This window comes from Juglans regia, chromosome 15, assembly GCF_001411555.2.
Source record: "Juglans regia cultivar Chandler chromosome 15, Walnut 2.0, whole genome shotgun sequence".
NCBI classification, from domain to species: Eukaryota; Viridiplantae; Streptophyta; class Magnoliopsida; order Fagales; family Juglandaceae; genus Juglans; species Juglans regia.
Window position 1 is genome coordinate 8,024,247 of NC_049915.1, and position 15,127 is coordinate 8,039,373.

Here is a 15,127-nt window from a genome sequence, read left to right on the forward strand (position 1 = left end):
CAAACATTTCAAACTACCACATCTCACTACTCGTAGAAATCTCAAGTAATTAAATCCCTTAATATCTCGTGGGCCTTTCTTCCATATATGCAATAGCTTCGGTAAATCTTCTAATGACAACATTGTCAAATTATTGAAGATATTGCTTTCTTCAGCATTTCGTCCCTCAAGTTCAAATATCACTTCCAATGAATCACATCGATGTGCAACAAGTTCTTCTAGCTTTGTCAAACTTTCAATCAAGTTGTATTGAAACAGAGACAACATCTTTGCTTGATTTTCAGTCCCACTCACATTTTGCTCCTCTTCCTTTGTCAATGTAATCTACCAAAACATCAAAAAGTGTGAAGGAGTACATAATATTAAAAACAAATGACAGTTTCAAGTAGACTCGTAGGAGGATATTTTTACGCTCAACTTCAATTTGAGCCCCTAAATTACCACATTTTCTAAATTACACGGCCAAACTAGCAAAATCAATAATTTCATATTGCAAATAACCATTTATTTATTTATAGTCTAATGGAAGTCTAAGATCTTTAAATGAATTGCCCAAAGTTCATTCTGGAGCTTTAGTAAAAATATGGATAAAAGTAAATAAAAATAAAATAATTAATGCAATTGTATAGAGAAGTGTTTCAAAAGAGTTATAAATGAAAAGAATAATAAATAAACCTTAACCACATACCTCTTTCTTAATAAATAAACCTTAACCACATAACCAGGAGAACCTACCTCAACTGAATTCGTGGAATTACATATGCCAATGAGCCTTGGTAAGCGCTCTAATGATAGTGACCGCAAGAGATGGAAGGGATTAGGTGGAGTACTATCCGATGTGGCTTCGAGTAGATATTCTAAATCTTCAGAGTCACGAATTGTTAGATTCTTCAAGCTGCATGGTAAAATTCCTTTTTGCCCTTTCTCAAACCAAATATGTTTCAAATTTTTTACAATATCCAACCTCAAATCTACAGCTTTCTTCAACAATGAACGAATTTCTCGGTATTCCCCAAGATCACTTGCATCCTCCACTTTGAGTTCCAAAGTATTTTCAAATAAATATGTCACATTCTCTGGCTCAAAATCTATCCCAATATCTATCCTAAATCTGAAATTGGAGTTACTGAAGTACAATTCTTTTGGCAGGTACAAGATACTTGGCACACTGATTTCTAAAACCACCAGTTGATTGGAATAAGGAATTAGTTCAGTAAGGCTTGCATTATTATTTGTTACTTCTCCATTTCCTTCCATCGTAGTCGTACGTCCCCAATTCCTAAATCCGTCCACGTACAATTCTTCTAGTCGAGATAAACCGGATAATACACCAGCCGCAATTCGCTTTGGATATTGCCATCCCTTCATATCTAGTAACTTTAATCGACTAAGATTTCCTATTTCCAACGGCAACTCCTCGATCTCGGAATAAGGAAAGCCAAGAATTTCTAGGTTGCCCAGGGTTCCAATTGCCGACACATCTCCTAAGCAACAATTCTGCAGATTCAACATTCGAAGGTTCTGGAGGATTTGGATTGATGGTGGCAACGTCGTCAAGGAAGATCTACAGTCTTGCAAATACAACATCTTTAGCTCCTTCATCCCGTCAAATAAATTGTCTGGGAATGTTTTTGAATGGTTCCTACCTGATAGTTGCAAAAGCTGAAGTGTGGGACACTTCAACTCAGTAGGATGCCATTTCATTTCTCCAAGTAAAAGAGAAATTGTGGTGTAACTGTCAAATCTATCATTCTGTGGCCATTCTTCAAGTTCTTCATGCAACAATACCATAAAACCATTTTTGTCTCTGGATGCAATTGATATGGCAACATCTCGTACAATATCATGCATTTTGACGTATTCCTTCATGTCGCTATCCAACAAGAGATTTGATCTTATAAGATTCTTAACTATTGTGTGGACAAGTTCTCTTGTTTGTTGCACAGTACCCAAGCCTTTAAGAAACCTTTTTGCAACTCCATACCTGACTAAATCTTCAATTGGAACATCATAATCTTCCGGATACAAACAACATAGCAAAAAACATGATTTGGCTTCGTCACTTGGTAAGTAATTGTAACTGAACTCAATGCTGGAATATACCTTTTTATGCAGACCATAAATATTATGTGGGTTAGACATTTTAAGTTGCTGAAGCGCGGCTTTCCACTCCTTTTTATCGCTTTTGTTTCTAAGAGCACCTCCAACTACCGCAATGGCAAGGGGTAAACGTGCACATTCCTTCGCGACCTGTTTTGCAATTGATATTAGATCAGAGGTATTAATACAATCACTAGCAATCTCTACAAAAAGATTCCACGCTTCTTCTTTAGATAAAAGTCCAACTGGAAAAATCTTCTGAATTCTCATCGCATTGCAAGCTTCTTCGTTTCTTGATGTCAACAAGATTTTGCAGCTCTTTTCTTTAACTGCATCGATAACTCCAATATGCCCAAGATCAAGGTGTTCCCAAACATCATCCAATATTACTAGGACATTCTTATTCTTCAATCTTGAATATAATTCGTTTGCTCTTCCATGTAAACTCTCTGCTTCAAGTTTGGGACCAAGCATTTCTGCAAGTTCGCCTTGAATCTTTGTCAAGCTTGGCTTTTGAGACACCACCGCACTGGCAACTTTATGGAATAAATTATCATATTTCACTCTTCTCTCAATCTCTTTGGCCATTTCTGTCTTGCCGATCCCTCCCATACCGCATAATGCAACCATGTCTATCTTGTCATTCTTTAGAGCATCCAAAACATTTTGAATCGTTGATTTTCGTGATTCAAAATCCTTAAACCATCCTGTGGGTGATGATCTCACTTCCAATGGAGGTGGAGTGTTGTACACCCTATCATATTTTCCACCTTCTTCTAGCAACTGAATGATAGCTTGAGTATTCTTTTGAGCTTTCTTACCCAAGGAATAGCGTAGCTTCAAATCAGGACACCAACCATTCAAGCACTTCCTATTAGCTTTGACATCTTCTTCAAGGAATTTCTGGGCTTCTTCAATTCTTTTCCTCACATTTGCCTGCCAGGTCTTAACTTCACTTGCGACTACTTGTTGATTCCATTGGGCTCCATCAACAGATTGTTGGACTGCCTCCTCCTTCTCAAGTAGCTTCAGAATTTTCTCTTCAAGAGTTGAAATATTGTTCTTGTAGGAAATAATATAGCCAAACTGTTCCCCAATTGGACCAACCGAATATTCTCCTATTTTTCCAACAATTGAAAAAATAATTTCCATTTTTTCAAAAATAATTTTTCTGTTTTTGTAACTTTTTCTTTTTTTTTGGACGAAATCCTGCTCATTTACCAATCAAAGAAACAAAACAGAAAAGAAAGTAAGTCAAAAATTGGAATATCAAAGAAAAACAAGCATGTTGTAAGAAAAGAAGGCTATGGCAGGGGACATCGATCTCTTCCCCTTTCTTGTTCTTCTATATACGATTCATTATATTCATAAATTAACATCATGAAGAAATTAGTAAGAACCTCTTAATTTTGCAAGATCTCTTCCCCCTTTCTTAGACGGAGAAGTACCTGAGCCAATCTATCCTCTGCAAAAGGAAAGATAAAAGGACCCATTAATCCCATTTTCTTTTGTGTTTTAGTGTCGGCGTCCATCACAATACTTTTCCATATTATTTGATGATACAATTATTGATACAGTTAAATGGTAAATATAGATATTCATTCTTGTAACGTTTTAATTAATGGGAATCTTAAGTCATGAAAACTATAAAGATTTTAAAATTTAAAATTCAAATAAAAAATTGATTAAATGAGACTATGATTGAATATGAATCAACATATAATATTCTTTTCTAAACTATGATTATCTTCCATTATAATATTCTTGGTCCGGTTTTGAACCGGTCCGGTCCGGAACCGGTTCTTATTTTATGAAAACCGGCCGGTTCCGGTTTCGTAGTTTCCGGGACCGGACCGGACCGAACCGGACCGGTTAGAAAAAAAATATAAAAATTAATTTTATATATTATACAAAATATTTATATATATAATATATAATTATATGTTAAATTTTTATATATAATATATATAATTATATATCATATATGAAAAAATTTCATATTATAATTTATAAATAATAACATAAAATGTTTATCTTAAATATGAATATTTGTAATTTATTTGATTATATGTTATTAATATAATTATATATAAGATAATGTTGTTATAATTTATAAAATAAAAGTTTAATCTTAAAGATGAAAATTTAATTGATCATATACTTTAAGCATAATATATATATTAAATTATTAATAACATTTTATAATAAGAATTAATACTTTATTATATATTTTTTACATTTAAAAAAAACTGAAAAACCGGACCGGACCGGACCGGACCGGAAACCGGTAAAACCGGAGGTACCGGTTTATGAGGGTAATCGGGGCGTAATCGGTTTTGAAAAATACAAAACCGATACATACCGGTTCGGTCCTAAATTTTGTCCAAAACCGGACCGGACCGGACCGGTTACACCCCTACTCTTTGAGTAGCCTCGGAAATTTCTCTTTGAGAATTGCAGTATGGCTCTTGTAGAAAACAAGATAGCCAAACTGTTTGCCGATTGGACCAACTGAATAGTCTACTATTTTTCCCACAATTAACGAAATAATTTCCATTTTTTCAAAAGCAGTTTTTGCCACCTGCCCATTTATCAATCAAATAAGCAAAACAGAAAAAAAAAAGTAAGTAGAAAATTGGAATATCAGAGAAAAAAGAAGCTAGTAGATCGATGTAACCATGTTGTAAGAAAAGAAGGCTATGACAGGGGACATCGATCTCAACTACCAACACGTTTTTTGTATCAAATTCTCTTGTACGTCTATATACGATTCATTATATTCATAAATTAACATCATGAACAAGAAATTAGTAAGAACCTCTTAATTTTGCAAGATCAACGACTTCCTTCAGCTCTTCTGAGTTTCCAGCTTTCCCCGTTTCTCAGACAGACAACCTCAGCCAATCTATCATCTGCAAAAAAAAAAGTCAAAAGTGTCTAACTATGATAACATAATATAATAAGGCTATGCACTGCTTTTTGTCGGTCAGTCAAGCAAAGGACCCATTCATAATTCATAATTCAGGTCAACTATACAAAAAAACTAAAAACATTTCCAGTTTTGCATGTCCTTGCATGTCCGCAGAGGGCATCTTTGTTCTTGTCTAAGATACCATTCTTATCTATCCAGTATCCATAGAAAATATTAAACTTGTCTCAATCATCCGAAGTCACTTTCAATCAATTAAAATAGGAAACCAATTAAGCCAAGTCAGATCTGGTCTAGATAGAGTTGGATCTTTCCTGCGTCGACACCAACTCCCAACAAATAGATCAATTAATAAATCATCTGGATCCGAACATAACTGAAACTTATTTTATCTCTTCTATTATTGGACTATAAGATTTACAATTAAAGCTATCTTCTCAGATCCACAACTGAAACTTCATACCAAAAAATAGCCAAAAAAAAAAAAGGATAACTCATGGTATTTCAAACTTGATTACATATTTGTTCTTATTAAATGTTATCGGTCCGGACCCGGTTAGTCCATGGGGGAATTTTTGGACAGGAATGAAAATTTCAATCCACGGATTTTCCGGACTGAGATCGGACTATTTAACCTTATTTGCACATTTTGTTCTTGTAAATAGCCTAAAGAAAAGTTGGAAAAATTATCAAAATTTATATCCATATCCATCCATCAAAATTAGAAATCATCATAATAAAATTAAAAACAAAAAATAGAGAAATAGAGATTGAAAAATTCAATATCATCCAAACTATAATAAAATAAAATAGAAAAGAAAAGGAAAAAATATTATGTATCATTGTAGAGCAAAGAACAATCGGTTCTAGAAAAAAAGAGAAGCACATCCCTACTTCGGAGGTTAAGGTTCAAGAGCAACGCACTCGAGTTTCAATGTGCAAGTGCTAAGTAACGAATGCCAGCAAAGGAAGGGCAACCAAGATACGGAAAAAAAGAATGTCCGCCCTTATTGTGATTACCACAAAGTGGGAGGGCATAGGACAGACAACAGTCGTAACCTTAAGAAAAGAATAGAAGCCATGTAAGAAAGTGGAGAATTAGAAAGACTAGTTGCATGTCAAGACTCGCCCTCACAAATAAGTGGAGGGGACGATCTAGGGAACCCTAGAGGAGCGAAAGCCCGAAGAGAAGAAGGATAGCGCAAAACAATGTGAGAGACAATCCTCGCCACAACTCGACCGAGAACAACACTCCACTGGGCGAGATCTAAACTATAGCAGGAAGATATTCCGGTGGTGGATCTACCTCATCTATTAGGAAGGCCTATGCCTGGAAAGCAAGATACGAAGAAATCTTTGCATTAAAAAGGCCACCCAAGTAGGCGAGAATCCAAACCGCTTCCATTTCATACTGCGAGGAGGATTCTGAAGGCGCACAATACCCTCAATGATGACACCTTGGTAGTAACGCAACTTGTCGCCAACTATACCACCTAAAGGATCTTGATGAATAATAGAAGTTCGACTAATTTCCTCTTCTGGGACGCGTCTATGAAAATGGGGATTGATCTCGACCAACTACAACTATCGTCGACACTGTTAAAAGGGTTTTTTGGGGAACAGTCCAACCCATAGACACTATCATGCTGCCCATAATTGTTGGAACAACCAAGACAGATTTCTTGGTCGAAAAATCTCATTCCTCTTGTAATGTGATCATCGGACAACCAATTTTGAATAGTTCGAAAGCCGTCACCTCCACTTATCACCTGAAAATGAAGTTCCCAATAAAGACAAGATTCGGAGAAGTGACAGGAGAACGAGTGTTGAAGAGATAATGTAACATACAAGAACTCAAGAACGGAGGAAAAGATGTGCTTTCAACGAAAATGGAGGAGTCGGTAGAAGTCATTCCCCTACCACCCAAACTCATCGAACAAGGAATCGAGACATGGGATGAAGGCAATTTGAAACAGGGGGGAAATAGAGAAGCCCCTCAAATTGTTAGCCTTGGATCAAATCAAACCAAGAGCAAAAATAAGGATTGGGATGAAATTGAACCCGAGGTCAAGTGGCAACTAAAGCAACTCTTGGAAGAAGACAAAGATGTGTTTGCTTGGAGCGATGAAGACATGCCTGGTCTCAATGTCGAAGCGAGCTGGATTCATACGAGAAGTACATTAACCGGAATGGCTCTCCAAATGTGGTCCTAGTAAAGAAATCCAACAGCAAATAAAATATGTGTGTGGATTTCACGAACTTAAACAAGGCATGTCCAAATGATAGTTTTCCCCTGCCATGAATCAATTTGATAGTCGACTCCGCAATAGGCCATCGGATGTTGAGCTTCATAAATACCTACTTCGAAAAATCAAATCCGAATGCACCAAAGTGACCAGGAGAAGATATCATTCATCACTGATAGAGGGGTTTGTATTGCTACAAAGTAGTGTCTTTCAAGTTGAAAAACATCGGAGCTACGTACCAAAGGTTTGTCCATCACATGTTCAAAGACCAAATCAGAAGGAGCATGGAAGTTTATGTAGATGATTTGTTGATCAAAAGCAAGAGACTCGAAAGGCATATCGAAGATTTGTGAGACCCGAGGTATGAGATCCAGAAGGGCCATATAACCTCAAAGAGTTAGACTCCTCATCAATAAAGGATGGCATGGGGTCACTTGCCCTTCCAAAGAGATGGGGTGAAGAAGTTGGGAGAGGTTGTGTCAAAAAGGTGGCACTGGCCGAAACCACAAACCCGCCCTCCTCCAAAGATTGGATTTTGGAGATACCATGGACCGACACCAAGTAGGGGCAGTCTGTTTTAGTCTAGACTAAACCACTCAGCCCAATTAGTTTTTCTGGTCCAAACTGAAAAATGTTCACCCCTACTTCTAGATTCGCGGGCGAAGAAACTCCTCCCTTAAGCGGCGAAGTATTGAAGGCAATGAAGGTATAGAAACTCGATCACCGCCATGGTCAGCACTCTAAGGGTCATCGCGAGATAATCCCCGAGGATTAAAGGGGGAGTTTCCCAGTAACAGCCTGCCAGAAATTCAGTGGATGAATTTCTTTAGAATATTGAAATGAAATAGTTGAGGAACTAAAGCTACTTTCTTGGCCTTGAGGTCACATCAGGTGTTGATAGTTATAATCTTTTTGAAGCTAAATATGCGTCTAATGTACTTTCTAATATTACATTGACTGATAACAAGACAACTAGCAATTCTCTCAAATACAATGCTAAATTTCATGCCACTTATGGCAAACCTCTTTCAGATCTCACCCTTTATAGATAGTTAGATGTTAGTCTCATTTTCCTTACTGTTACAAAAGCATATATTTTTTTATATTGTTCGTGTGGCTAGTCAATTTATTAGTGCACCACATTACACTCATTATGATGTTATTCTTTGTATTTTGCATTATGTTAAGGAGACTTTATTACATGTACATCACTAGCGAACTAATACTAGTGACATTGGATTGTCACTAACGAACTAAGAATAGTGGCATTCGATTGTCTATTGTTTTTGCTTAATTTTTGCTAAAGATGGCATATTGGCTATTTTAGTTAATCTAGAGTATCTAGTTCCTATACATCCACATTCGATTATCTATAAATTTGGTTAGATTGTAAAAATAATATTTTTTAGTATTTATTTATTATTTCTTCATGTTGAAGGAAAAATAAGGAAATGATCAACATTGAATAAAAGTTGATGAGATAAGATGAGAATTAAAATTTGAATAAAATATTATTAGAATATAATTTTTGTTTTGGAATTTGAAAAGCTGAATTGTTTATTATATTTGTGTGGACGTTTGAAAAAGTTGTAATGATTATATGAGATGAGATGTCTGAAGGACGTGTTTCACCGCTGCACACTCTCGACCTCCTGCAACCAAAGAGTAAGAAGACTTGGGGAGTAAAGGGGACCATCTAATGCCTAAGTCAGTCACGGTATGTGTTATTTCAAAGCCAAAGATATTCTAGACCTTCATTAGCATATCTGACCTATTTAAATAGAGAGTTTGCCTTCTTGGGATCCTTCGGGTTAACTGCCTCATCTATTATTTGAAACTTGAGTCCTTGTTCTTCTGAGTTATCCATCTGTTTTGAATGGATGAACATCTTAACAATACTGGGATAATAGAAGGGTATTCTCTTTGTTGATTCAACCTGAACCCTGCTGGGTCAGGGGGTGTTTAATCCTCAAGTTTCTTGTTGGGCCGTGGAGGTCTAGGCCCAGGGAGTCCCCCCACGAGCCCCTATGTTGGTATTAAAACCCTTCCAGTTACCCTGCAAAATCTCATTACATATTGTGCAGTGGGACTTTTACGTTAGGTGTCTTTAGGTTCCTTCGGTTGAATTACTTTGTTCCTTTCTAATTACTTTGTTCCATTCCTCTTAGGCCAATAGTAGTCTGCCCTCATGACTTTCACCACCAATGACCTTCCTCCTGAATGATTCCCACAAACGCCTTCATGCACTTCCCTCATCACATATTCGGCTTCCTCCTTCGATATGCATCTTAGCAATGGGCTCAAGAAACCCTGCTTATACAACGTCCAGTCTATCAAGGTGAACCGAGCTGCTCTGTTTCTTACTTTCCTCACCTCATCCCGAGAAGCAAGTGGCTCCCCCTCCTTCAAGTACTTGATGATGTCATCTACTCACTCTTGCAAACTTCCATCGATACCAAAAACTTCTTCCCCTATTGTTGCCACATCTACTATCCTGAGGATCACTTCCCACGGCAACGCCTTCCAATTGTCCCCCCTTGGAATTCGTTCAATCCAAAAATACTGGAGCTAACGGGATTTCTCTTGGACATGATGGAGGTACCTTATCAGTTTTGGTCCCTTCACTGAGTATTCTCCCGTGATCTGGCCGACTACTACTTCATAGTCTACTTTCATTGTTATCGACCTTCCCCCTGTGATTTCAGCTATGGTTAATCCCATGAGTACTGCCTCGTACTCTGTTACATGTTTGTTACCTTGAAATTCAAATTGATAGCGTGAAATGATTCTGCACCGTCATCCACTATTATATGCACGCCGGTGCGTCCTCCTCCCCGACGAGATGAGCCATTGACATATACAAGCCATGGTTCCATCTCGGGCATCTTTGGCATCTCCTCGGGAAAGTTTGTTAATTTCGCCGTAAAATCTGCCAGGATTTGTCGTTTAACAATGGTTATGGGAACATATATGATGTCATACTCGCTCAACTCGACTGACCATTTCACCAGCCACCCCGAGGTGCCTGGCCTTTGGAGTACCTTCTGCAAGGGTGTGGATGTGATGACCCATATGGGATGGACTTGAAAATAAGGATGCAATCATCATGCCAATGTCACCAAAGCGAAGGCAATCAGCTCTATCTTTGGATATCTCTTCTCGACCCCTCTTTAGGCATTACTGACATAGTACACCTACCTTTGCTCCTTGCCCTCTACTCTGACTAAAGCAGTGGAAACCGCATCTGGGGTGGTGGCTAGATACATCTGGGGTGGTGGCCAGATACAGTGACAAGGGTTCTCCCTACTTGGTTTGAATAAGCAGTGGCGGATGGGTTAGGTATTCTTTCAGCTGTGCAAATGCTTCCTCATATTGCGTATCCCATTCTTGGGCCTTCTTTAACACCTGGAAAAAAGGGATGCATTTGTCTGTTGAATGAGACACACGAACCTGCTAAGGGCTGCTATTCTCCCAACCATTTTCTGGACCTCAATTAGGGTCGTGGGCGGTTTCATCTCAATGATCGCCCTCAGCTTGTCAGGATTCACTTCGATGCCTCTCTCAGACACCATAAATCCCAAGAGCTTGCCCGACTGAACCCCGAACGCACACTTAGTTGGGTTAAGCCTCATTTTGTATTGATGTAGCACACCGAAAGCTTCCTTCAAATATTCCAAATGCCGCTCAAACTCCATGCTCTTTACCAAAAGGTCTTCCTCATATACTTCCATGTTCCGACCTATCTGATTGGTGAACATTTTTTTAACCAGCCTTTGGTAGGTTTCTCCTGCACTCTTCAATCCGAAGGGCATAACTGTGTAATAGTACAGGCCCCAATCGGTTATGAAGACCATTTTATCTTGGTCAGCAAGGCTCATTTTGATTTGGTTGTACTCGGAATAGGCATCCATGATGCTCAACACCTTGTGACCTGTCGTGGCATCGACTATGAGATCTATCCTGGGGAGAGGGAAGCTATATTTCAGGTAGGCTTTGTTGAGGTCCGTGAACTCCACGCACATTCGCCACATGTCGTTGGACTTCTTTACTAAGACCACGTTTGACAACCATTTTGGGTACTGAATCTCCCTAATAAAGCCTGCTACCAACAATCAATCTACTTCCTCTGCCATCGCTTTCTACTTCTCGGTGCTAAAATTCCTCTTCTTCGGTTTATCAGGCCTTGTGTCTGGATTAACATTCAACTGGTGGTCTATTACCTCCTTGCTGATTCTTGGCATATCTTGATGATTCCATGCAAAGGTGTCTTTGTGCTCCCTTAGGAGCTGTATTAAGCGGGTCCTCTCCTCGTTTGCCATCGTAGTCCTGATCCTTACATGGTTACTTGGTTGGGCTAGATCGAAAGGCACGAGTTCCAACGGTTCGTAGACTTATTCTTGCCTCAATGTTTCTTCATCCCTCGTATCTACCTCCATCATGAAAACCTCATGAGGAGACGATGGGTAAGTCGCATCTCCATTTTCTTGCGGCTCTACCATTTTTACATCTCTCTCCCCTCGTTTTAGTTCTTGCACATAACACTCTCGGGCAAGCACCTGTTCCCCACGTACCGCACCAACTCCCACCTTCGTAGTAAACTTTATTTTCAAATGATAAGTGGACGTGATCGCTTTCAAGGCGTTCAAAGTTGGCCGGCCTATAATGGCATTATATGATGATTGCCTTTTGACTACCAAGAACTCAGTCATAGTGGTGGTGAGGTGAGGATCAGTTCCCACTGACACAGGCAATGTGATGAACCCCATAGGTTGGACTACATCTCCCGTAAATCCCTTCAATGTGGTTGGCACTAGTCGAAGCTGACTCGCATTTAACCCCATCTTTGTAAAAGCATCCCAGAATAGGATGTTCGCCGAACTTTCATTATCTATCAATATTCTCCTTGTCGTGTAATTTGCTACCAGTATTGTGACCACTAATGCGTCATCGTTGGGGTATACCACCCCTCAGGAGTCTTCTTCGCCAAAGGAAATTAGGGGTGAGGCCTACACCCGGCTATGGTACGAATCTCTCCTAAATGTGGGTTCTGCCGATCTGTATATGGCCTAGGTCAATGTTTTCTCGGCTCTTGTGATCTCCTCTTGGGTGATTCTCACTTCCTTGGGCCCTCGCTTAGTTTGAGCTTACGCTCTTGCCTACTGTCATTCGAACGCCATGGCGGAGAGGGTGTTTTTGACAACAATACGTTCTAGTTCTTCGCTACCCTTCATTTCTTCAATTTTTTGTTTTAGCGTATGACAATTTTCGGTCCTGTGGCCATTCGTTCTGTGGTACGTATAGTACCTTTGTGTTCATCACCTGCAGTCTTCCTCGGACCTAGTTTCCTTTGCGCTATCCTGGTCTTGCACACTAGAATAATGTACATGGTTGTTGCTATAGCATCCCGTGAGCGTCTCCCTCTTTTTCTTGTATTGATTCTTCCTTGGTCTACTACTTTGTTGGACCTTCCTAGCGCCTTCCTTCGACGTACTTTCCTCCTTTCTCCCAGGCCTAGTGGTGAAGGCGATCAATGTATCTTCGACGTTCAAAAGATTTTCCGCCCAATCCATAAATTCCCACAAAATGGATGGGGTTTTCCTTGCTAACTTGGTCATGAAGGGACTCCTTGGCCAAATTCTCCGAAGTAGTACTGCCAACATGATCTTTTCATCTTGATCGTCAGCTGTCATTCTTTCTTTATTAAACCGCACTAGATACGCCTTCAAACTCTCATCTTCCCTCTGCTTTACCGTCAATAGGTATGCTGTCGGCCGTCTCCTCCGTCGATTGGCCATGAATTGAGTGATGAACTACCTGCCTAGTTCATCAAAGTTCTCAACAAAGCCCGATTGCAGTCCTCCAAACCATCCCCGAGCTACCCTTTTTAACATCAAAGGAAACACTCTACACGCAATCTCCCCTGGGAATCCGTGGAGAGTCATGTGGGTCTTAAAAGTCTCTAAATGTTCCACCGGATCCTTGGTCCCGTCGTACATGTCTATCGACGGGACCTTGAATTTTGGCGGAAGCGGCACCGCCATAATCTCCTAAGTGTATGGTAAGTTTATGTTGGTTAGCAGTTGATCGACGAAAGACGAGGTCCCTATCTTCTTAGCTATTTCCTCGTATTTATCCATCTGGCTAGCAAGTCATGGTGCATCTTCTTTGTTTCCCCATTCTCTTGGGGGGCTTTACCTGCACCCGCACTATGAGCCTCCATCTCTACCCTGTCAGCCTAACTAGGTGTCACGTTTTCTCCTAATTGTCCGTTCTTTGTCTTGAGAACCTTATTCTCTCTTCATAATGATTCAACCTTGGTAGTGAGTCTCCTAATTATTTCTTCCATTTCTACGAGTCTTCCATCCCTGTTTCACGACGTCTCCTCCTGGTCTCTAGTTGCCTGAGATCGAGTGATGGTAGGCATGTGAAAAGCACGCTGATTGCAAGATATTAGCAAATCCCGAAGACGGTTCCAACTGTTGAGGACGTGTTTCACCACTGCATACTCTCGACCTCATGCAACCAAAAAGTAAGAGGACTTGCTAGGTAAATGGGACCCTATGATGCCCAAGTCAGTCACGGTATGTGTAATCTCAAAGTCAATGATATTCTAGACCTTCATTAGTGTACCTGACCTCTTTAAATAGAGAGTTTGGCTTCTTGGGACCCTTCGAGTTAACTGCCTCATCTGTTATTTGAAACTTGAATTTTCGTTCTTCTGAGTTATCCATTTGTTTTGAATGGATGAACATCTTAACAATACTGGGATAATAGGCTAGTATTCTCTTTGTTGATTCAACTTGAACTTTGCTGGGTCAGGGGGTGTTTAAGCCTCAAGTGTCTTGTTGGGCCGTGGAGGTCCAGGCCGAGGGAGTCACCTCGCAGGCCCCTATGGTGGTATTAAAGCCCTTCCAAGATGAGATGAGACCAAACGATATGCTGTGACTTTAATAATCCTCCCAAGTGTAGGGTTGTCGCGTAGTAATAACTCGGTAAGTCTGAGATCAGATCCATAGGGAAATGTGTAGAATTGCAATTCAAAGCAAGAAAATCAAATAGAACAAGAAAACTTAATAGAAAAGATTATCAAGAGTTGATTGAGTTGATGAAAATAAAAATAAAAAAAACTAAAACTATGGAGAAAAATATCAATATCCTAAAACACTAAGGCTTCGAGATTCCCACACAACGCATCTAATCGTAGTTTCAACAATCTATTTTATAACTCAACTAAAATTCATACGAAGAATGATCTTAGTCGGATGATTTAGCCATTAAAGCACATATTACTTTTCAAATATAGTTTCATGAATTGGATTGATTTTAAGCATTGCCCAGAGTCTATGATAAATCAAAGAATTATACAGAATAAATCTCTTTTCTAGAATGGTATATCAATCAGAAAATGCCAAAACTTAAACATAAAAGACCATAAATAGATTGATAAGAACATACCAAAAAAAAAATGGGCTATACCCTACACCTTAGCAGGGTCTTTAGCAATCCATTAACAAAAGAAAATTAAACAATAAACTAAAATTATTCCTGGCCTCCACCCACTCAATTTTTGCCCAATGATATGCTTCGCCTATGTATAAAAGAAATCCTAACGTTTTCATGATTCCCGCATAGAAAATCGTCTAACTTTTAAGACTCATATTGGCAGCCGTGTACGTGCTTCAAGAGTTAGAATTTAGACATCCTTATCAATACTAATTTATAGCCATTTAATATATATTTCCAACGCATCAAGAATTACATTAATCGAGTGTTTGAGTGGAAAATTATGATCAAAACACGGCCTCATTTGTTTTCATAAAACATCTCATCTCATCTCATCTCATTTCATCTC

The 15,127-nt window shown here is 39.1% G+C and overlaps 2 protein-coding genes across 2 annotated transcripts; both read right to left on the reverse strand.

Annotated features, from left to right (window-relative positions):
- Positions 1 to 857: 857 nt before the first annotated feature.
- LOC108991632 (probable disease resistance protein At4g27220) lies at positions 858 to 3,252 on the reverse strand. The gene is made up of 2 exons (XM_035685776.1): positions 955 to 3,252; positions 858 to 863 (listed from the first exon to the last, which is right to left on the reverse strand). The coding sequence occupies exons 1-2, from the start codon at positions 3,250 to 3,252 to the stop codon at positions 858 to 860; spliced, it is 2,304 nt and encodes a 767-aa protein (XP_035541669.1).
- An 8,414-nt stretch (positions 3,253 to 11,666) lies between these two features.
- Positions 11,667 to 12,116, reverse strand: LOC108991633. Its single transcript, XM_018965965.1, has one exon. The coding sequence runs from the start codon at positions 12,114 to 12,116 to the stop codon at positions 11,667 to 11,669; it is 450 nt and encodes a 149-aa protein (XP_018821510.1).
- Positions 12,117 to 15,127: the final 3,011 nt, after the last annotated feature.

What these genes read in the sequence shown, in the direction of transcription:
- LOC108991632 (XM_035685776.1), bottom strand. Translation starts at nt 3,252, where the DNA reads ATGGAAATTATTTTTTCAATTGTTGGAAAAATAGGAGAATATTCGGTT.
- LOC108991633 (XM_018965965.1), bottom strand. Translation starts at nt 12,116, where the DNA reads ATGGGGTTAAATGCGAGTCAGCTTCGACTAGTGCCAACCACATTGAAG.